The sequence below is a fragment of the Pyxicephalus adspersus genome, chromosome 11 (genome assembly GCF_032062135.1).
Source record: "Pyxicephalus adspersus chromosome 11, UCB_Pads_2.0, whole genome shotgun sequence".
Classification (NCBI taxonomy): domain Eukaryota; kingdom Metazoa; phylum Chordata; class Amphibia; order Anura; family Pyxicephalidae; genus Pyxicephalus; species Pyxicephalus adspersus.
In genome coordinates, this window is record NC_092868.1 from 28638716 (window position 1) to 28659424 (window position 20709).

The 20709-nt window shown below is 38.2% G+C and overlaps 1 protein-coding gene across 2 annotated transcripts; it reads right to left on the reverse strand.

The window, feature by feature from the left end:
* Nucleotides 1–2281: 2281 nt before the first annotated feature.
* Nucleotides 2282–17738, reverse strand: U2AF2 (U2 small nuclear RNA auxiliary factor 2). 2 transcript variants are annotated; one of them, XM_072427342.1, is made up of 11 exons: nt 17542–17738; nt 12497–12632; nt 12114–12217; nt 11163–11314; nt 9840–9956; nt 9567–9705; nt 9132–9211; nt 5360–5482; nt 4277–4363; nt 3388–3636; nt 2282–2826 (listed from the first exon to the last, which is right to left on the reverse strand). In XM_072427342.1, the coding sequence occupies exons 1-11, from the start codon at nt 17591–17593 to the stop codon at nt 2692–2694; spliced, it is 1374 nt and encodes a 457-aa protein (XP_072283443.1). In that variant the 5' UTR covers nt 17594–17738; the 3' UTR covers nt 2282–2691. The 2 variants fall into 2 exon arrangements, with proteins under 2 accessions (XP_072283443.1, XP_072283442.1); XM_072427341.1 differs by having other exon boundaries at nt 9105–9211.
* Between the last annotated feature and the right edge of the window lie 2971 nt (nt 17739–20709).

Consider the following 20709-nt stretch of genomic DNA (forward strand, 5'->3'; position numbering starts at 1 on the left):
TCAAGCATCATAACCAGGTAGTCTAGGCTGGGACATGCCAGACCACAATGGTTTCTCCCGATTACTTGCCCTTGGCTGAAGACATCTCCCCCCCCCCCCCCATCTATGCTCAAAACTATTTATCACTCCTCAGCCCACCCCACTGCAGAATACCCTCAGTGACTGAATGAGGGAGGCAGAAAAACGTTCCTCGCCTTGGATTAGTTTATTGTTCAACTATCAGTGGAAAAATATTCCCAGCAAAAGGAGGAAACAACCAATCACCAGGAGACCAAATCTTTGCCTGGCTAACTAGAACAGATTGGGCAGAGAATAAAATGTAAATCCCCCATAAAAGGATTCCACCACATATCTGTACACATTTGTAGCATAGCAAATAAAAAAGGGTAATCCTGAATATATTTTTTGGTGTGCCAGATACAACTGTGATTTCACACATTTTTTAGGTTTGTTTGCCTTACAGACAAGAATAATTTAAAGGGAATGCAAAATCTAACATTTAATTTTTCTTACTTGCGCACAAGGGGTTATGGATATAAAATGGGGGAGAACAGGAGGTTTTTGTTTTAGCAATCAATCAAAAATTAACCAGGTGAGCCCACCTTCTTTTTCAGTTTTCTATCTTGTGGTTACATTGTTCACTTTTTTCAATTTGTACAGGTATTACATCAGTTTTAAAGTTGTAGTTTATTCTTGCTTTGATCTCTTTATATGATAAAGCTGACTCATTTGTGTCAACACAGTAGGCTTTGTGGCTTATCTTTAGTACTATTTGATGGTATATGTGCACTGATCTTTGACTGTTTATATTTTGGTAATCTAAACACAACATACAAAAAAATGAATACTAAAATAAGAAACTCGGACGGGAACATAACCTTGCAATTAATATCATGCTATTTATCAAACAAATCCTTCAACAAAACCTTCTTTGTACACTAGATGGAGCTGTTGCTTAAGCACTAAGATTGTGTCTGGTGTTTTACATGAGATAAAGGTGTGGATTAAAGGAGATCTCAAATCCCCACAATAGAAAATTATATATGTAATTATTATGCTATTATTTTTATACCAAAATGGAAGTCAACTTGACCTCTACATACCTTTTATAATAATAATAATAATAATAATTTATAATAGATTGTTGTGCAGGAATTGCACATTGATCCACATCACAAAGACTCAAATAGCAATTGTTTGAATACATCTCTAGCCTCTGATCTTTGATAGTGGTCTGTCCAAACTTATTATACAAAAATACCTGTTCATACCAGGATTGTAAAAGGATTTATTTTGCTGGTCATATCATAACCTATGCATTATCGATCTCGATAATATATATATATATATATATATATATATATATATATATAAATAAAATGTAATCATAATCTTCATGTAATTCATAACCTTGGACATTGTAATAGCAAACTGGTTGGTGTAAAATCCCAGAAACCTTTTTGTACCAGGAACTGGAGCTATGACCTTTGCTCCGAAGGCTGGAGGGTACCAGGAAGAAATTAGAAAGCTGCTGAAAGTGTCTGTTGGAGAAATTTAGAGGTCTAATAAAGGCTTATTTGGACCAGTAAAAAATACTATGTTAAGGATTCACAGGACATCAAAAGACGATTTTGAAGGCTCCAGGGGAGGTTTGTTAAAAGGTGAATGCTGTCCACATTTAAGGTTCTTCTGGACCACTAAAAAGCTATACAGATTGGGCTTTTTTATGTTTAGTTTAGCAGACATCTATATATTTACATTGCTAAAAGATATGACATTAATGACCATTTGTTGATTTACCAGGCCAGTTGCAGTGTCATCCACCTTCTGGAACATGAACCAAATATAGCACTGAAGTTTGGCTTAACATAAGATCTTTTTATTTTCCTCTTTCACACTTCCATAGCTTTTTTGTTGGATTACTGTGGAATAGCCAGATTTGTCACAGAAGCAACCAGGCAGCCTATTCTTGCCAGAAATTTTATTTTTCTTTAAATTGGAGCATCAAAAGTAACTGGCAGAAATACAGTCAACTTTTAGATCCACTTTTAAAAGCTTCAAGAAAGCTACATGAAGCTTGTTTACAGCTTTATAGACAATTAACTTCTTTAGGATTACCTTTTTTTTTTTTTTTTTTTTTGCCAAAACCAATTTAAGGTTTTAAAAGGGACATTGATAAATCTAAATGATCAAAATAGCACACATAAAAACCTGCTCTCTATGGTGGTATGTGGACTCATAGTTTGACATATGTAAATTCAACACAAAAAATGCACAGAAGTAAAATACAACAAAATGTTTTTAATTAGCAATTTTTCTTCGCAAATATGAAACTGCCACAGAAAGAAATTAGAGAGACAACATATTACTACAGTATAACCACTGACATTTCTCATTGTCCATGGGACTATGGAGGAAAATTCCAGGGCTTGTTTCGTACTGAATGAGAGGGGTCAACAAGGATTTGTGTCTTACTTTAAAAGAGAAAATGGGTGGTTATGTTGCTTCTGGGGACAAAAAAAAAAAAAAAAAATCATAAATTTGGCCATAATATATAAACACTTGATCATAATAAGCCTCCTGGAAGAAAAGGGGATCGAAGGGATTAGGAGCTGGGGGAAAGTTCTTATTTCATCCAGTACCCTCTCAAACTCATTTTCTTTCCACTCAGTATCTTGTACACAACTACATCTACCAGAAATCACGACGATGGTAACCATCTGGATCACAGTATTTTGTAACGACCACTCTGTTTGCAAATTTGCGTCCTGTGAGTCCTTGCATGGCTTTCTGACAATCAAAGACTGAGGTGAATTCCACAAAGATCTGAAAGAGAAACAAACAAGTGTACTCAGAGCAATGATGAGAATAAATTTTTACATAAAAATGAGATTATGAAGGCCTCCACACTACATATTCCTTTTGGTGCTAGACTAGGCTTCATTACCTTGAATTCACAATTGGTATAAGCATGAAGCAAACACAGAACTCCTGATCGACTCATCTGTTTAAGGTTAAACAGTAAAATACTGAAGCCAAATATTCAGCCACTCAAGACTTACAATCATACAGAACTAGTCAAGTCATGATATAGTGAAGTACAGTACATGAACACAGGAATGTACCTTTAACTAGCATTCCTTGTTTGAGTTTCAAAAGTCCCCATTATATTCAACAACTTTAGTAGTCTACTGGTAAGCCCAATAATAAGCAAAGCCATTAATAAGGGCATAACTAAAAGCCATTTAATGTACTTACCAAGTTGAAATTGCAAAGGCAAGACTTCTCTCAAAGCCACAAAAGCACCCATACTTCTTTAAAGGCTGCACCAGTAGTTTAACAAATTTTACAACATTTTAGAGTAATCTTCATTTTAACTTTACATACCTTTCCACATCCAGGTACTTCCACACCATCAACCGGCCGTGGTATTTCAATTGATTTAACAATGCCATACTTGCTGCACTCATCTCTAACATCTTCCACAATTTCTTCATATTCCTCATCATCCAGTAGTTCTTCGGGCAAAACCATATTCATCAGACACAACACTTCTGTTGGATGTCCTCCCATTTGCACTTGAGAACTCATGAGGCCAGGGACTTGAAGAGTTACTGGAGTTTGGTTTATCGTGCTCTAGAATAAACAAAGTATGTGTTTGTATGGGGATTGCACAGTAATATTGCACATAGTTTTAAAATATTTTCTTTATGTAGGCAAAACAGGGTTAGAGTGGTAGAGACTGGAGTTTGCATTTAGAAATGTGTTATTTCTACCTATAATTGTCAAACAAGCCTCTGACTGTATGCTTTTGAGGAAAGATACTCAAAAGCAAGATGCCTCTGAGCATCAGCACACAAAATCTCTGACGATCATTGGAAAAGGTGTTTTATTATGTTTAAGATGTTTAATAATGTATTATAAAACTGTACAATATTGTGGAACAAAGTATCAGGGAATTTCATAAAAAAATACATAAAAGTCTGTATTACCTACACAAAATACTACCCAATTCGACACATAAAACACATACTGTAGGATGAACTTAAGGCTAGCTGCTAAATACCTTCCAACTACAGCCCTGTCTAGCATAGGATGTGCAGCCTCTATTGTACAATAAATTTAGTACGAACGGGTAGATTTGTAAGTTAAAGCAAAGCAAACCAGAGTTTATGTTTTTATGTTACTAAACGTATATTTTGTTTAAAAAACGAAAACCCCACTGCCTTGTATGGGTACAATTCATGTTTTACAACAGGCTACTGAAAGGCCTTACCAATGTTGCATTCTTTGCACCAACGCTTGCTCTTTGTACAAGAAGCTTTTTGTCTCCCAGTTGCATTCCATTGAGACCAGCAATAGCCTTGAAAATAAAGACGACAGTCAAGGTATAAGCTGTGTACACAGTATAAACATTGATACAGAATACATTTTAGCTCATTTTCCAGCAACAATTGATTTAGGTGAAGTACTTTAGTTTTAAGTTCTGTTTGCAGAATTTTTAGTATTGTCTGTTTGCAGTATTAAAGTGAACAAGAGCCAGGTGATGAATATAAACTCAATATAAACAATTAAACTCAATATAAACAATAATATATAAAGAATAAGCTGAACCATCCGTGAAGGCATATTTCAGAATTACTCTGAAGTTTACAGGAATGAATCCACACAACGAAATTCTTCACATTCAGATAATTTAGTTCTGAACAGCATGACAGCAGAAACCTATTAGTAGGACTGCAACTCACTGCCCACTAAACTGGAGAATTTAGAAATATAAAAAAAAGTCTTTTGCTTGATGTAATGTTTAAATACTCTCTGCTAGCACTGACTGGTAAGAATAAAGCAAAACAATGGAGTATTATGCAATTAGGTATATTTGGGGCTTGTTTAAATGTACGATTGAGGTAGTTACTAGGCACCTTACCTCGGGTGGTTTTCAAGCACTTTAGGCTTTATCAAATGCTTTAAAAAAAAAACTACAGGTGTATTTTCCCAGCAATGCAGTTGTTTGGACAGAAATCAGAGTGGGACATAAAGTGGAGTTTGTATTTTTCTCACTGCCTAAACTACCACAAAAGATAATTTCCAGCAACAATCATATGATGTCTGTATGGTGCTTAGGTCTGCAAAGACAGTCACACCTCATCTACATTTCTCCATGTCAAGGGTAAATATTTGGGTTGTTATATAGCGTTGTATTCAATATAAAATTGCGAACTCAACCATGACGGGTTTATGTCAATAAATCTCCTTACACCCAAAGCACCAGCAACCATTGTCCAATTATTCCAGACGTGCCTATATTTATTCCAGATGTGTTTTATCATGACTTCAAACACTGACAAAAGCTTCCTACCTGATCTGTGACATTGATATCCACATATTCACAGAAAGCATATCCCTTAGAGAGACCTGTTGCACTGTCTTTCACCAAATTAAATGCTTTCAAAGGTCCAAAAGATGTAAGCAACTCTTTAACCTGTTAAGACAGTAAACAAAAACATTAAAAGGAACATACCAGAAAACACCAATGGTTCACCTCCATAATATGAAAGGAAAAATGCATGCATGTATAAACACATTAAATTTATATAAAGGAAAAAGTTATAGTGTTACATACAGGTGAAAATGAAGTACCACTATAATCCTAAAGAGCCATACCAACCCCAAACCCTTCATATGCAATTAGATAAAACAACCTATTTCTCTGTAAATGCTCATATAAGTACAGTTTGTACAGATGGCAGGAGGCTGGAATTTTGGTTGGGCACTTTCACTAGCTCCATTAGTAGAGAGATCCTCATACCAGGGGTATGTTCTAGTACTTCATTATAACTATTCAGCAGGTTAAATTACCCTTAACCCCTAAATCCATTAGGTTTGCCTAATATTGAGCATAAGATCTACATCAATGTTCAATTGAAAACCTGTACAAAAAATGAAAGCCCCATATTTTGCATTCAGGTATTACACAATGCATTATATACAAAGTACACATTTATAGGCACCTGCTAAGGGGTAAAAAGGTACTTCCAAAATGTCTAAATGAAGGTGGAGAAAATTTCACCAAGACAAAATGATAAAATCTACAAGCCACAAAAGGCAATAAGTTCAGTAAGGAAAATCAATGTATTTTCTGCTAAGAGAAAAAAAAATTCCACCCTACTTAATTTACACATGACATTTTCTTGTTACAATGACAATATTAGGTACTGGAGGGGGAAGAAAAAAACCTCTTAAGCAACTAATATAAATTGCAAAATACAAAGTGATAAAGGCTTAAATTCTGAGATGAAGATTGAAAGCAAGATACAGAAAAAAATATTTTTTTTATAAAAGAAATGCACAAATAAAAAGATAAGGGGACTCTTCCACAATTTTACCCCCCATAAAGTGCTATTACCTGTAGGGGGAAGACAGTAAATACTTTCCAGTGCCAATCACCACTCACCACAACCGATTCCATTAAGAGTTCAGGAAAACCAACACCCTCAGGCAATGTCTACCTCCTAAGTTCCCCACATCTCCCACTGATTCAGCCCCGACTTTTCTTGTCATTGCAGAAAAAAATAGTGGGGGAGAAGCTGGGTAATCCGGAAGTTAATCCTGTGAGTGTTTCCCAGTAGACGTCAATGGACCAGATTTACCAATTGGAGTGGCAAACAGCAGTGGAGGAATAGAACTGCAAGGGCTTACTGTCTTTTACAGGTAATAGTACTTAAATTGCAATAGGGTCACTTAGAGAGTACCACAAAATGTTTTTTTGCTGTAGATAGAGTATAGAATGTATATGACCCCTCTCCATCTATGTCCCAGTGGTGAGAATCACCTTCCTGTTCCAGAGACCAAACAGAAAATCTATTTAGAAAAAAAGGAAATCTCCTGGGCAGCTGTTGCATGGCAAAGGCTCCCCATAGAAAAAATTCCAGTCATTTCCTCTTTAAAACACTAAATTTAAGATTTTCTATTACTTAAGAAACCAGAATGAAGGAGGTGAATCCGCCCAAGTCGGGCACAAACATTAAAAACTGCCGAGGATGGTACCACTTTCACACTCTATCCCAATTTAAAAAAAAAAACATTTTTGTTTGAGTTGCAAATTTAGTGCAGGTATGTAGCCTTTGGCATGTCAGTCTCTTGATGGCAGTGGCACAACACAGCAGTTTGTTTCCACATCCACAACTTAAATTAAGATGCCACTGTTTATAACTCCAAGATGTGAGATTTTTGAGCTTCTCAATCTTGGATTAGTCCAACTGGAAAATTATATAAACAGAAAAAAAAAATTCTATTTCCACATGAATACTAAACCTTTCCTATTACACAAGGGGGATGCCACTGCATTGCTGATAAACAAATCTTTGCTGTCTGGCTGTCATGCCAGTTCATTAGCTAAACCAGAGTTATTATGTAGAGCAATAAGACCAACTTTGTATAAATGTTTTTTAGCAACAGACATCGCTGAAGCCAGTGTTGTTAGCATTAAAGCCAAGCAAATCATTTACAGAGTCTTCAGCAAAAAGAAATAACATTTTGATTGCTTGAAACTTTATAATGAGCACTAGAAAATCCAGATGCAGAGATTGCCTTTCATATAAAAACAAATTCTTGTATGTAAAGCATACATTCCTGATGCCTGTGGAAACTTTCACAAACACCCTGAAAATATGCTCCTGGTAACAATTGTTTTGATGTACAAAACCTAACTATCCTCACTGTAAGTAATGTGATTGAATGTATAGAGTTATTGCTCCATGAGAAATCCTTAAATCTTTTTAGATCAGGTCTAGTTAAGTACAAACTGTCCCCAATCTAAGCATAAACATCTGGAATCTGACATCCCCGAACCGAGAAGCGTTCAGAACTGAACTACTTTTGCAAACAGCCAAGCCGGCTCTACAGACTTAAATTTTGCTTCTCTCCTCAATAGGTTTTATTTTTATAAATTTTATTTCTCTTACTGCGGAATCATAGTACTTTGTTGGCAACAAGAAAGGTGGTAGGGTTAGAAGTAAAAAAAAAAAAAAAAAAGTTTAGCAAACCATGCTTACAAGAGAAACTGACATCCCACTGGCAAAAAGCAGCGTTTGTATATGGCCAATACCGATTCTGCGTGTAAACCTTTTATTTTCCAATATGAGCATTTCATCTCACTGTATACAGTGTTCTTAACATAATTTTGGTACATCAGTTTCAAATGTATTTATTTTTTTCCTGCTGACAGCCTACAATGCAAACTCTTTTAGATGACCTATCTGGTAGACCACCCAAGAGCGTTAACTTAATATGTTTGCACAGCAAGCTGACAACACAGGGACTTATAGATGTCAGCGGGCAACAAAGAAGTACTGCTACTGACAGGATCTCCAGGTAAAAAACTTGTAGCAAGAAAGATTTACCAGGACGGTTCATCTATTTTGTATAGAGCAGGGACTCGGAGTTACCTTTACAACAATTATTTTTATTGTTGTCTGACAAGTTCTACACAAAACTAAAAAAATGTTTTTTGGCTTTTTCTTTTGTCATTGGGTGGTAATCTCCAAAATATGGACAGCAACAAAAACACCTTATATTGTCCAACAATTCCCTACTTCAAGTTTTTCCTGTTCAATGTTGCCCAATAAGAAAACTGTATACAGTAAAGAATGATGCCAAAGATGATGAAAAATAAGTTTACATACTCTTAGCATTATGTAACAACCTGCAAATTTGTTTTTCTGAAATGCAAATTTTAAATGCTTAGCTGCCAAAAAATAAAGCATTAGTTACACACCCACCCAAAACAATTTGGAAATGAAGTGCCTCTTTTTGCACTGGAAACCCAAACCCTTAATGTTTAACTGCTGCAACAGTAGAAACATTCCAATTAGGTTGGCATATTGCTACTGTTTACCAGTTATGCAGGAAATTCCTGTGGATTTGTGTTCAATCTCCTTTATGACTTCTATATTGGCAGGCCAACAGAGAACTCAAATGAGATGAACAGCATCATTAAAGTGGTCACCTTTAGAGCTAGACCACAATGATAAGGAAAAGGCCGCCAAATTCAAAACATTCCCACGTATGAAAAACAATAAATAAGTAAGCCTGAAATTACCAACCCATAGGCTTAATGACGCCATGGTTACCTGGTCATCATTCAGATAGTTGGGTAAACCTCCAATGAATAGCTTGTGTGCAGAGTCTGGAACAACGGTGGATACCACCCCTGTTAAGAAAGGAATGATATTTGGAGAGAAAAAACCCACTTAATATGGCGCAAGATCCATTCGCTTTTACAAAAAGGACATTTTCCATCTATGGCTTTTGTCAGTTCAGAAGTCCTGGACGGAACTGCGAACTCTGCAATAATAAAATATGCACTGTGCTCTGGCAGAAAAACACTGTTATTGCTCAAAACCTAAATTATCCAAATGACCGTGGACTGCTACAGAACAAGCACGGTGCTAAAAGCAAACTGAAAATAGATGGTTTCACAAAATAGATGGAGAAATTGAGATATAGCAAACATTGTTCACTCTCAAATTTTGTATAACAGACAAGCAACAAGGATCAAGTCTTACCTGGCACATACACAGATGGATTTTCGGACATGCCAGGCAAAGGTTGGTAATCGTGTGGGCGGCGAATCTTTAACGACTGGCCTTGGAAAATTATGCCATCAAATGCCATTGCCTGTGTGGTCTCATCAACAGATCGGAACTGCAAAAAAAAAAAAAAAAAAAAGGCAACAGACCACATTATAATATTTACTTTAATATTTAAACTTTAAATGTTTTTTGCAGTTATATACACGTATACACACACACACACACACACACACACACAATACAAACCTCCAAGAAAGCAAAGTTTTTGTCCTGGTTGATCTGCACTGCAAGGACAGGATTTCCAGGTGCTTGTGTTAATCCACCAAGGCGCATTTGAGCATTAAAGAAGTCCATCATTGCTTCCTGTAAGGAAAAAAATATGAAAGATAGGTTGTCTATTTATCTGCGGACTATAAACGAAGATAGCATTTGTAAGATCTAGAATATCCTACTTGCCTTGCATGATGGTAGCAAACTTATTTTGCTACGAAGGGATTTCAGCCCCACAATTTTCACTTTGAAAAGAAATGGAAACAACTTTTTGATCTTGTTTTTCAAAATAGAAAGGGTTTTTATTCAAAGTTTGCGTAAGGAATAAAAGGTTTATAAACTAACAACCAATTTCTGCAAACACCAAACTAACCGCAGTGTTATTTGGCCAAACTTTGAAACAAAGGCATTACAAGGAGATTGCAGGGCCATTTGATACATTTTCCCTTTGATGTCTGTAATGTTACCATTTCCAGAAGTAAAAAGAGTAAACACTGAGACCCATGTTGTGCAAAAAAAAAAAAAGGTATTTTGAGTAAACCTTATGCTTGGTTGCAGCAAGAAGTCCTTCTTGCAGACAAACATATTTCCTAATGCATTGCTTAAAAGACAACTTTTATTAAATGGATTTTTTGCAGATACATAAAATGGTGTTACTCTACAAAACTATCACTATTCCATCAGCAGTACAAAATTTACTTTTACTGCACAAACTGTAACGTAGCACCATCCCTTCCTACAGACCTTTATACCATAATTCTCATTTTTTAAAAGAGTGTTTACATCAATAGGGTTTGAACTGCTGCAGGTTTGTGGCCACCAACTTACATTCTAAACTTTCATCATAACCCAATTGAGTAACACTGACTTTTTTAAGGTACATTGGTTACCTGAATCATGTGATTTGTCCAGCCCTGTTTAGCAAGGATATAGACCTACACAAGTAGCAACAGTAAATCTGTGACCATCTAGGGGATGGAGAACTACATTACAGCTTGTGCAAAATTTTACCCAATATAAAGTTAGTTAAAACTAAAAGTGTAGGTTGAGAAAGCAATTAATGTCTTACAAATAAAGGGGAAACAGCTTACCCATTTGATTATCACCTTTCTGCTCAAGTGAAGAGCACCAAAGCACTGTCAAGTGTATGATTTTCAAGTAGAGGGCTACCAGGAAATGTTAATGTGTGGTAATTTAGAAAGGCTAGCCTGTATACAAGGCTAATAAAAAGAGCAATACAAATTGAAATAATGGAGGAGAAAGTTTGGAACCAGGTGTTAGTGCAGTAAGCCTCAGTACCTCTGTTATGCCGAAGGGAATATTTCCAACATAAAGTCGACGAGCCTGTCTGGTCATCTGACTGCCGACAACAGGAACAGGTGTGGGTGTAACAGCAAGTCCATCAGGTGTCATTGTTGGAAGGAGAGCTGTAGCAGGAATCTGACCAGCAGCTAAATGGGAGAAAAAAGTATATGAACAATTAGGCAATGTTTAAAGAGACTTATTGCAAACTATTTTACATGTAAGTACCTGTGCATGTGAATCTAACTTCTGGTCAAAACAAAATACTTTTGTCACAGAACACTAGCAGCTTGCCGTAGTGGCAAAACCAATTTAAAGATTTTCTACGTCTCAAAAAAAACTGCCACTAAGGCATCAACATGGCAACTTGTGGCTTTTTCACACAGATATGCTGTGTTAGTGCACCAGCATGAACATACCTTGTGTTAAAGCAGAAACAAAACCTGCCATCAAGAAGTTTAGTATATAGAAGCCTCTTACCTGCCCCTCTTGCTTTGAGAAATTGTCTTGTTCAATTTTGGCTTTGGTTTTAAGGAAATACCCTTACCAGGTTAAAGCCACTAAAATTTAGCCTTCACTAAAACTAATGCCACACATTAAACAAGGGTTTACCCTTGCACAGACTTCAGTAGTTGGAGAGATGCATTCTCACATTAGCAAGAAATGTTAGGACTTTAGCTAACTTGGTATTTTCCACTTTTATCAACATGTAAAGGAAGAGATAGCAATAGTGATATTTCACTATTTGACCCTCTAGGTCATGCTGCCCCTGACATATAGGGCCCCTACAAAACATGGACTGCCACATTAGGAAATAGCGACAGCAAAACAATTACTAGACCTAGGGCAACACGCACTGTGCACACTATACTTATATTTACTTCAAATAATTTTGCACTAGATTAAAAAAAATAATGCTGCATTATTCACACAGCTTACAAGACTTACCTTGCATGGCTTTATACTGGATAGGAGTGATATGTTCAAAGCCTGGAGGAGGGACATCCCAATATTTGTGAATCTTCTTTTTCTTTTCATGTCTGGGAGACCGACTAAGTAAAGAGGGGGCAGAGAAAACACTAAATAAGGAAATTACATGCTTAATAATGTACAACCTAATATTTTAGTAATGTTAAAACACTAGTGAAGAATAAACAATAATGAACATAAACGTCACTATTCTGCTCCATTGGATTAAAATTAACCTAGGTAGTACAACTGAAGCAAACAGTGTTAACTGATAAAAAGCATTGGGACATAAAGTGAATCAGCAAGTAAACTGATATTCAGTTAAAGTAGGGTCTTCAAAAAAAGAAAATATTGAATCATACCTTCGCCTTCTCCGATCCCTAGAACCACTGCGCTGTTCTCTTGCTCTTCTGTCTCTACTACGACTCCGACGTTTTCTGTCTCTGCTTCTTGAGCGACTGTGACTACGCTTTCGATGACGGTTCTCCTTGTCTCGCTCTTGATTAAGAAAGAAATGATTTATAGTTAGGTCAGCAAAGGCTAATTTACAACAGACGGGGGTTATGAATTTTACCAAAAACATAATGATCTTAAAGTAATAGCTGCTACATTGGCCCCCTGTATTAAAAGTTGGAGACCCTCTAACAACTGCATCCCATGCTAAAATATAACACTAATCAAGAGATACAGTGGGGGCAAAAAAAAAATAATTGCATGTAGCAAATGACAATTAGGCATGCTAAAATCTATAATGGTTGGCTTCTTTAAACAAGGTAACCAGTCTAACAAGAAAATTAATCCTTCTAATAGTTATATGAATGGAACATTTGTAAATGTTTTCAAGTGCAATGGTTGAAAAATCCCTGCAAACTCTATGATATATATATATATATATATATATATAGATATATATATATATACACACACACACACACACACACACATATATATATATATATATATATATACATATACATATACACACACACACACACACACACACTGTATATTACATATAAAAAATGTACTTTACTGCAGCCTATCAGTACTTTGATGTGGTAGCTGCATTGGTTTTAGAAATTTGGTACTCAGGAGGGTACAAGGATGATAAAAGTATCAAACTAAGATTGTTTTCTAAGCCAGCTCCCCGCAGACATATGTCTAATGAAAAGCAGAGGAGCAGGCTACATTTACCACACTTCTCCTACACAGATAAAAGATAGAAAGTAGACATTGTCATCAAAGTACAGGAGAGATTACTTACAAGCTCAGTCAAATAAAAAGGAAAATAAGTTCTGAAAATATAAAACAAATTGAGCAATTGCATGCAAGGACTACTTGGTGGATCTGATTTTGTAATCTTCTAAACATGGACACCTGTATGCAAACAGCCCCCAGCACTTCTACATGTTTAATATAATGCAAATAAAGTAAGGAATAACAAGAGTGTTAAAATAAACAGTCGCCATACTTTTGCTTGTGACAGCAGGAGACAAATGTGTGATATTTACACTACCCTCCATTCTGTCCTTTCCTAGTCTCCAAAAACAGCACAGGAGTATTGCTGGCCCGAATCATTTGCTCCACAAGCTTTCACCCTGTTACTGCTTTTTCTTCTTTAATGGAAAAAGTCACTGGCATAGAAATAGAGCCACCAGATACAGCAAATGATCCCATGTATAAAAAAGCAGAACAGAAGTAGAATGCACAGACTAGAAGCACTAAGCTAACTGTACTGTTGAGTGTTGGGCTTAATCTACACGGATGTTTTCCTCAGCGTTTAACTGGAGGCTTTTAAAGCCCTTGTTTGAAATCCCCCCATGCATTACAATGGGTTAATCTACACCAAGACATTTCCTTGAGGCACGTTTATGACATTTATCTAGAACGTTGCTTGCAACGTTTAAAAAATGTAAATGCTGGGTTAATGCTGGAAAACGCCCATTGATTTCAAAGGCATGTTTTCCTGCAGTTTTGAGCACTTAAAATGCAAATTTAAAAAAGCGGTAGACGCCAAAAACGTGGTATAGGCGTTTTCCAGCATGTGTTTTTTTAAAAAACGTCCATGTAGACCCAGCCTTAATAGGATACTTATTTGATTAAAATCCAGCTTCAGGATTTAGAGCAATGTACTCATGGAGCAGGAACCCTTTTTTTGTCTACATGAAACAAGAAAGATTTTCTTGCCTCATTCCTCGCTCCTCTGTAACTGCTGCTTTGCTGCTTGTACTCAAATTTGTTCCAGGCTGTGGATGTAAAGTCAGCTACAACCCAAAGCATCAGATGAAACAGGAGCGCATCAGCTGGCCACCAGGGGGTGAGGAATGAGGCAAGTAAACCATCTTATCCCCTCTACACACAAACAACTTTTGTTACCCTAGGGGTCTCCAAACAACATGCAATGCAGTTTACCCAGGGAAAGAAATTAAACTTACACGATTATTTCAGATCCACTGTAAACTCTAATGTTTTGCTGCAAGGACAGATTAGCCCCAAAGTAAACCTTATGTTTCACATGCACCAACATAAAAGATGTGCTAAGCTTTAGATGTTTGGAAAGCAGCAACAGCATGAGTGGAAAGGCCTGTCCCCTGCCAGCATGGACTATTTAATGTGGATTACCATCAAGTATTATTATGGCACTAAAAATCACACAGAACTCTACACTGCCCCAAAAAAGCTTAAAACTAATGTCCCTAACAGTCTAAAGCAGTGTAGTTTCTGTTGCCAGATAAGATCCTTCAGGATTTTTTTTCCAGCGACATTGGAACAAATTCTGCGTGCACAGTACAATTCAGCTCAGAGCAGGAAACCCCATAGCACCCCTCTCAATTTAACACAGCAGATAGCTAAATAATTTTAGGAGGCCAGTTCTACAGCTATGTTGATATGGTAAAGTTCCACTTAAGTTTGTATGATCAGTCAGGTCATTAGTGGAGACCGCAATCTGCAATAATCTGTCTTACCTGCCTGATCGCTCCGTGTTTCTGGCGTCCAAGCTGAACTGCACAAATGCAGCGTCAGCTTTGGTTGCCAGGGAAACCCGGCTTCCCTTGTGTGTGCCGGGATAAATGAGCTGTTACATCATCCCAGCACAGCCAATCAAGATGGCCAACGCAGGAAGATGGCGGCACCTTGCGAGTTGCACGGGTTAAAGTGAAAGTAAACCCAAAAAAAAAAAAAACAGACTTACCTTGACTCCTGCAGATCAGTCTAATGATCTATCGAGTCCTGCGTCGTCCCAGTATCTGCATTTGGCTCGGTGCACAGGGAGCGCGCCAACATCTCTCTTCTTCCGGGTTCTTCTTTCTGTCATCCAATCTCACACTGTGCAGGCGCGAGATTGGGTGACGCAGGTTGGGAAAAAAACTTGCCGATCTCAGTGCGTATGCATAAGGTCAGTAAATCTTTTCTCTATTGATGAAAGTGCTCCTTCTGCGTATGCCAGAGATGATGGGGCATGCTCAGAAAGAGCAGCCAGACAGGAGCCTCCCAGGATGCTTGATATCTATGCTTGGTATCTGGGGAGGCTCTGCGCTTCCATTCATTCCTGATCGCCTAGGCGTTTAGGAATTAAGGGGGTGGTGCTGCACCCTGGGTTGCACTTAAAAATAACACAAACATTTTTACATTAAACAAAAGGGTTGTCTACCCTTTTATGTAAGGTAAAGGTCTACCCTTTTATGTAGGGTTCTGTAAGGTTCTGAGTTTAGATATACTTTAAAGAGGAACTAAACTCAAAAGTCCCCCAAAACAAAAAAATTACCTTACCTATAATCCCGCAGGGATAGTGTCTTCTATAGGGTACCATGTCTCGGTATCCACCTACATGCCAGCGCTTCAGGCACCGCCATCTTCACTTCTTCCTGGTTCTTGTTCCTACGTCATACGCCGCAGGCGTGAGATTGGGTGATGTAGATGGGGAAAAAAACTTCCCGATCTCACTGCGCATGCGTGAGATCAGCAATTTTTTCCTCTTTTCACGAAAAGGCTCCTGCGCATGCCTGAGATGCTTGGGCAAGTGCAAAAGGAGCACCCAAAAGCCTCCTGGCATGCGTCACGCAGGCATGCCGGGAGGCTTTGCACTCATTCTCGATTGCCTAGGCGATTGAGAATAAGGGGCTGTGTTGAACTTAAAAAAACAAAAAACAAACAGATTTACTTTTTTTTACAGAATAGTACCAGTTTTTTTTTTTTGCCTTTGTCTGGACCAACAATGTCTTATAGGGTTTTATATCTGGGAGATGTTTATTTTATTAGTGGTTGAACTTGATGGTCTTATGTCTTTTTTCAACCTAACCTACTATGTAACTACGTAACCTTACATAAAAGCGTAGACAACCCTTCAATGTAAAGTGTAAATTGTGAGTTTAGGTACGCTTTAGGTTTCCCTTAAAAAACATTGTTTTCGGGGAAACTAAACTAGAATAAAAAATCCCACTTGCCTTAACTTGCGCAGACAGAATGGGGAATTCTTATATTTTTTTTTAGACGTTATGGGCATGCACAGGAGTTACATTGTCCCGGCATTTGGTCTATTCCTGGTACTGCCGGTAACACTGCCAGGCTCTAGAACATATGATGAATACTCCATGCAATGGGCACCAAGACAAAAAGCCAAGGAAAAAGTTTAGTCAGCAAGTCATGTCTCCTCTGCAAAGTACTCCTAGTGGTGCTCTTTGGTTTTTCCCCCACATAAAATACAATTCCCCAATATTAGGGTTTATGCCGTCCATTTGCTGCCCTTTAGAGATGCTTTGGTTTGCTAATTATGAAGAGCGGATCTATAGTGATCACATTTAACAGAACCTCTCAGGTGTAAATGGGGCCCAAACATTGACCGACACATTCACCAACACTTTCATTCAATTATCAAGCAGTGAATCATTCTATTAAACAGCTATGGCTTTCATTGAGTATTTTACTAAAACATGGCAGTAAAAGGTTATTTCCCATTCCCATTAATTCGTCATACAAAAAAATCAAAAAGGACAGAGGACCAAACCATGGAGGGAGAGATCAGGAACCACAAAGTGCAGTTTTATCAAATTAACTCAAACTATCAGACTTCTCAGGATTCTTACAGAACTTACACATTGATTTGTGGTGATATTGGCTGGAAATGACGATTCGGACACAAATAGTTGTATATCACACCGCTACATAACACTAACAAAGCGCCGCTGCCATTACCGCCCAGCGCGGCCTACACAGCCTCCCCAGGCCTGAGCCATGAAGGGTTTCTGGTACACACAGAGCCGCCTCACGCGTGCAGGCAGGCCCGGGCTTCCCACCGGCTGGGCCTTTATTACAGCTCCGCCCCGCCAGGCCACAGCCGCGCACATTTTTATTACCCGCCGCCGCCCAGTATAAGGCCGGAGCGGGGCCCTCGCCTGGTAATGCTCACCTTGCTTATTCTCGTTCAGCTGCCTTTCAAACTCATCGAAGTCAGACATCATTGAAGCAGCCGATACGGTGACCGCGGCAAATGTTCAAGCGCGGCCTACTCACTCCTTCTCTTCAGGGGGAAGACGAGGCAACAGCTCCACACTTACCTAAAGGAGCTTCGGCTATTTCCGGAAAATAAGGGGCGGGACTTACAACACACATCAACTCTCAGTAAACGACAATCCTGCTCGTTTTCATTGCTCGGCTGTTTTCGGAGAAAATGGGTGGATCTAATTAACGAATCAGCTACTCCCGGAAGTGATGGGCGGGGTTTTAAGTAGCCTACAGGCTGAATGTGAAATTAGCGGCGCTTTGATAGAATGTTCGGGTTTTTACAATGGAAGTTCCGTTTCCTGTTACAGTTGTATCATCTAGCCAATCACAACAAGCCACTGAAATAGGCGGCGAAGGTTTGTTTTTATTTACCAATCGCAAGCGGTCAGAAATCTCGCGAGACTGGAAGCCATCATTCAAATTGAGTGCACGTAGAATGTGGGAGAACAAAGGGCGCTGGGAGGGGGGAAGGGAGCGCGTGTTATGCTCCACGTGCTAATAGGCGGGAGTTGCAGCCATGGCTGTGCTTTGTTGGGGATCTGGCTGCCTTTATGTAGGTGTAAAGCACCGTCTGTATCTGGGTTTATAGAAAGAAATGTTACATTAGACCAAAGGATGATTATACAGATTTATCTGGTCATATAAATAAACCAGAGGGCAATTGTTGTAACACCATTTTCCTTACATCATTGGGGTGCCTTGCACTCTTCAGCCACCTGCATGGAGTTTGTATGTTCTCCAAGTGTGTACATGGGATTCTCTCACATCCCAAGGTTAGGTTAAATGGCTTCTCCCAATATTATTCCTAACTAGTATAAATATAGTGCCAACATATTGTGCAGCTCTGTACAAAGTAGTCATGTCACTAACTGTCCCTCAAAAGGGCTCACAATCTGTCCAACCATAGTCATATGTCTTTAAAGTGTACCTAAACTCAGTGCAGGACCGCCCCCTAATTCAGGAGCCCTTTCGTCAAAATGGGGAAAAATTGCTGATCTCACACATGCACAGTAAGATCGGCATGTTTTTTCCCATCTACGTCACCCAATCTTGCGCCTGGTCAGGTGACATAGGAACAAACACCTGGAAGATGGCGGCGCCCGGAGGACCAGCCCGAAGACAGATGCCGGGAAGACACAGGACCCGATGGAAGAGAGCTCTGGACTGATCGACAGCCCTGCGGGATTAAAGTTGAGTATTTTTTTTGTTTAGGGGGACTTTTGAGTTTAGTTCCTCTTTAATAAAGTCTAAGGACAACTTCTGGGGAAGCCAATTTAAGAGGAAATAAACTGAAAACTGCATAAAACAAAAAATAGACTTACTTTCAATCCCGCAGGACAGTCAGATCCATCTAGAGATGTCTTCTGTGGGGTCCCGGCATCCGTCCCCGAGTTGGCGCCATATTCTTTTCTTCCTGGTTCTTTTTCCTACGTCACCCAACGCAATGCTCTGGCATACGCAGAAGGAGCACCCAAAAGAGATACCTACGTCACGCATCCCGGGAAGCTTTGCTGCACACTAAAAAAAAACAAAAAAAACAGAATTTTTACCTTACATAAAGGGGTTCTCTACCCGTTTATCTAAAGTGAAATCTGGGTACGCTTTAATGACATATGACTATGGTAGGGACATTAGATTGTGAGCCCCTTCTGAAGGACAGTCAGTGACATGACTATGGCCTCTGAAAAGCTCTGTGACCCTCACTACACATACCAGTAAACATCGGGTTCTATTAACCACCTGGGCGTTTCACTGATGTCTGGATTTCTGTACCAAAAGCTGTAGACCTGTAACTTACAGAAATTTGTCTAAACAAGGGTCTAGTAGATATCCAAAATATAATAACGTTTAAAACACAGAATCATGTAAAAAAAATTAACTTTAAAAATTAAAATGAAATAAAAAACACAAAAATCAGCCTAAACAAGAATGCATGAATAAATAAAAAATACTGAAAATGCAATAATTCTGTATACTGTATAGTAATATATGTTTCTAAAACACCTCCCTAGTGTGGTAAATTTTAAAGCAGAGTCCAACGTCACATATCTATAGACAAAACCACATAAATATATTTTGTATTATTTTGTATTGGATTGGATACAGGACTTTGTATTGAATCCAATACAAAATATTTGAATTTCCCGCTACGATCCCCGTCGACGGGTGCATGCACTGACATCATCAGGAATCGCCGAGTAACGCCGAACGCCGGGTGTTCTAATTGTTTCCGAACTTCCGTACTTCCATGCAAAAAGTGTTAAATTTTTTGCATGGAAATTAATTTTAGATTGTAGGCTATAATTCACCGAATTACTCAAAATTACTTATAATTCACCGAATTACCGCATAACTCACCAAAATATGTCCAAAATTTTATAAATTTAATAATAAAATTTTTTTTTATAAAACATAAAAAGAAAAAATTCTTTAAAAAAATGAGTGTATAATGTAATGTACCTGTAGAGTAGCTTATATAATATATATATAATACAATTTTATATATATTATATAAATATTTCTTTGTATTGGACTCAATACAGCTTTTTTGTATTGAGTTCAATGCAAAGTGATTTGAATTTCCCGCCCCGCTTCCCGCCCGCACCGACGCATGCAGCGAAGTCACCGGGAAACCCAGGAGATCGTCACTGCACACGCCGGATGAAGAAAGAAGAGAGAAGACGTCTCCGGAAGAGCTGCGGGGACAAGGTAAGTATTTTTTTTTTCAGTTGTAATCCGATTGTCATACAATGTTGTATGACAATCGGATTGCAATATAAGGCTTGTTTATATTTTTAGCTACCCCAACCTTGGTTCGGGGTAAACGATAGTAGCAAGTTTACTTAGCCTGAACCAAGGTCGGGCTAACTGCCCGGGTGGTTAATGACATGTTAATACCAAATGTGTCAATTTATTGCCCTGAGAGGCCACTTATAACAATGATCTTTTTGGCTATTTGTAAGGCTATGTACACATGTGCAATAATTCTCATCCAATAATTGTCTCAGGGCTGATATCAGTCGAGAGTCTGGCATGTGATATCAGTCGAGAGTCTGGCATGAGAGTCTGGGTG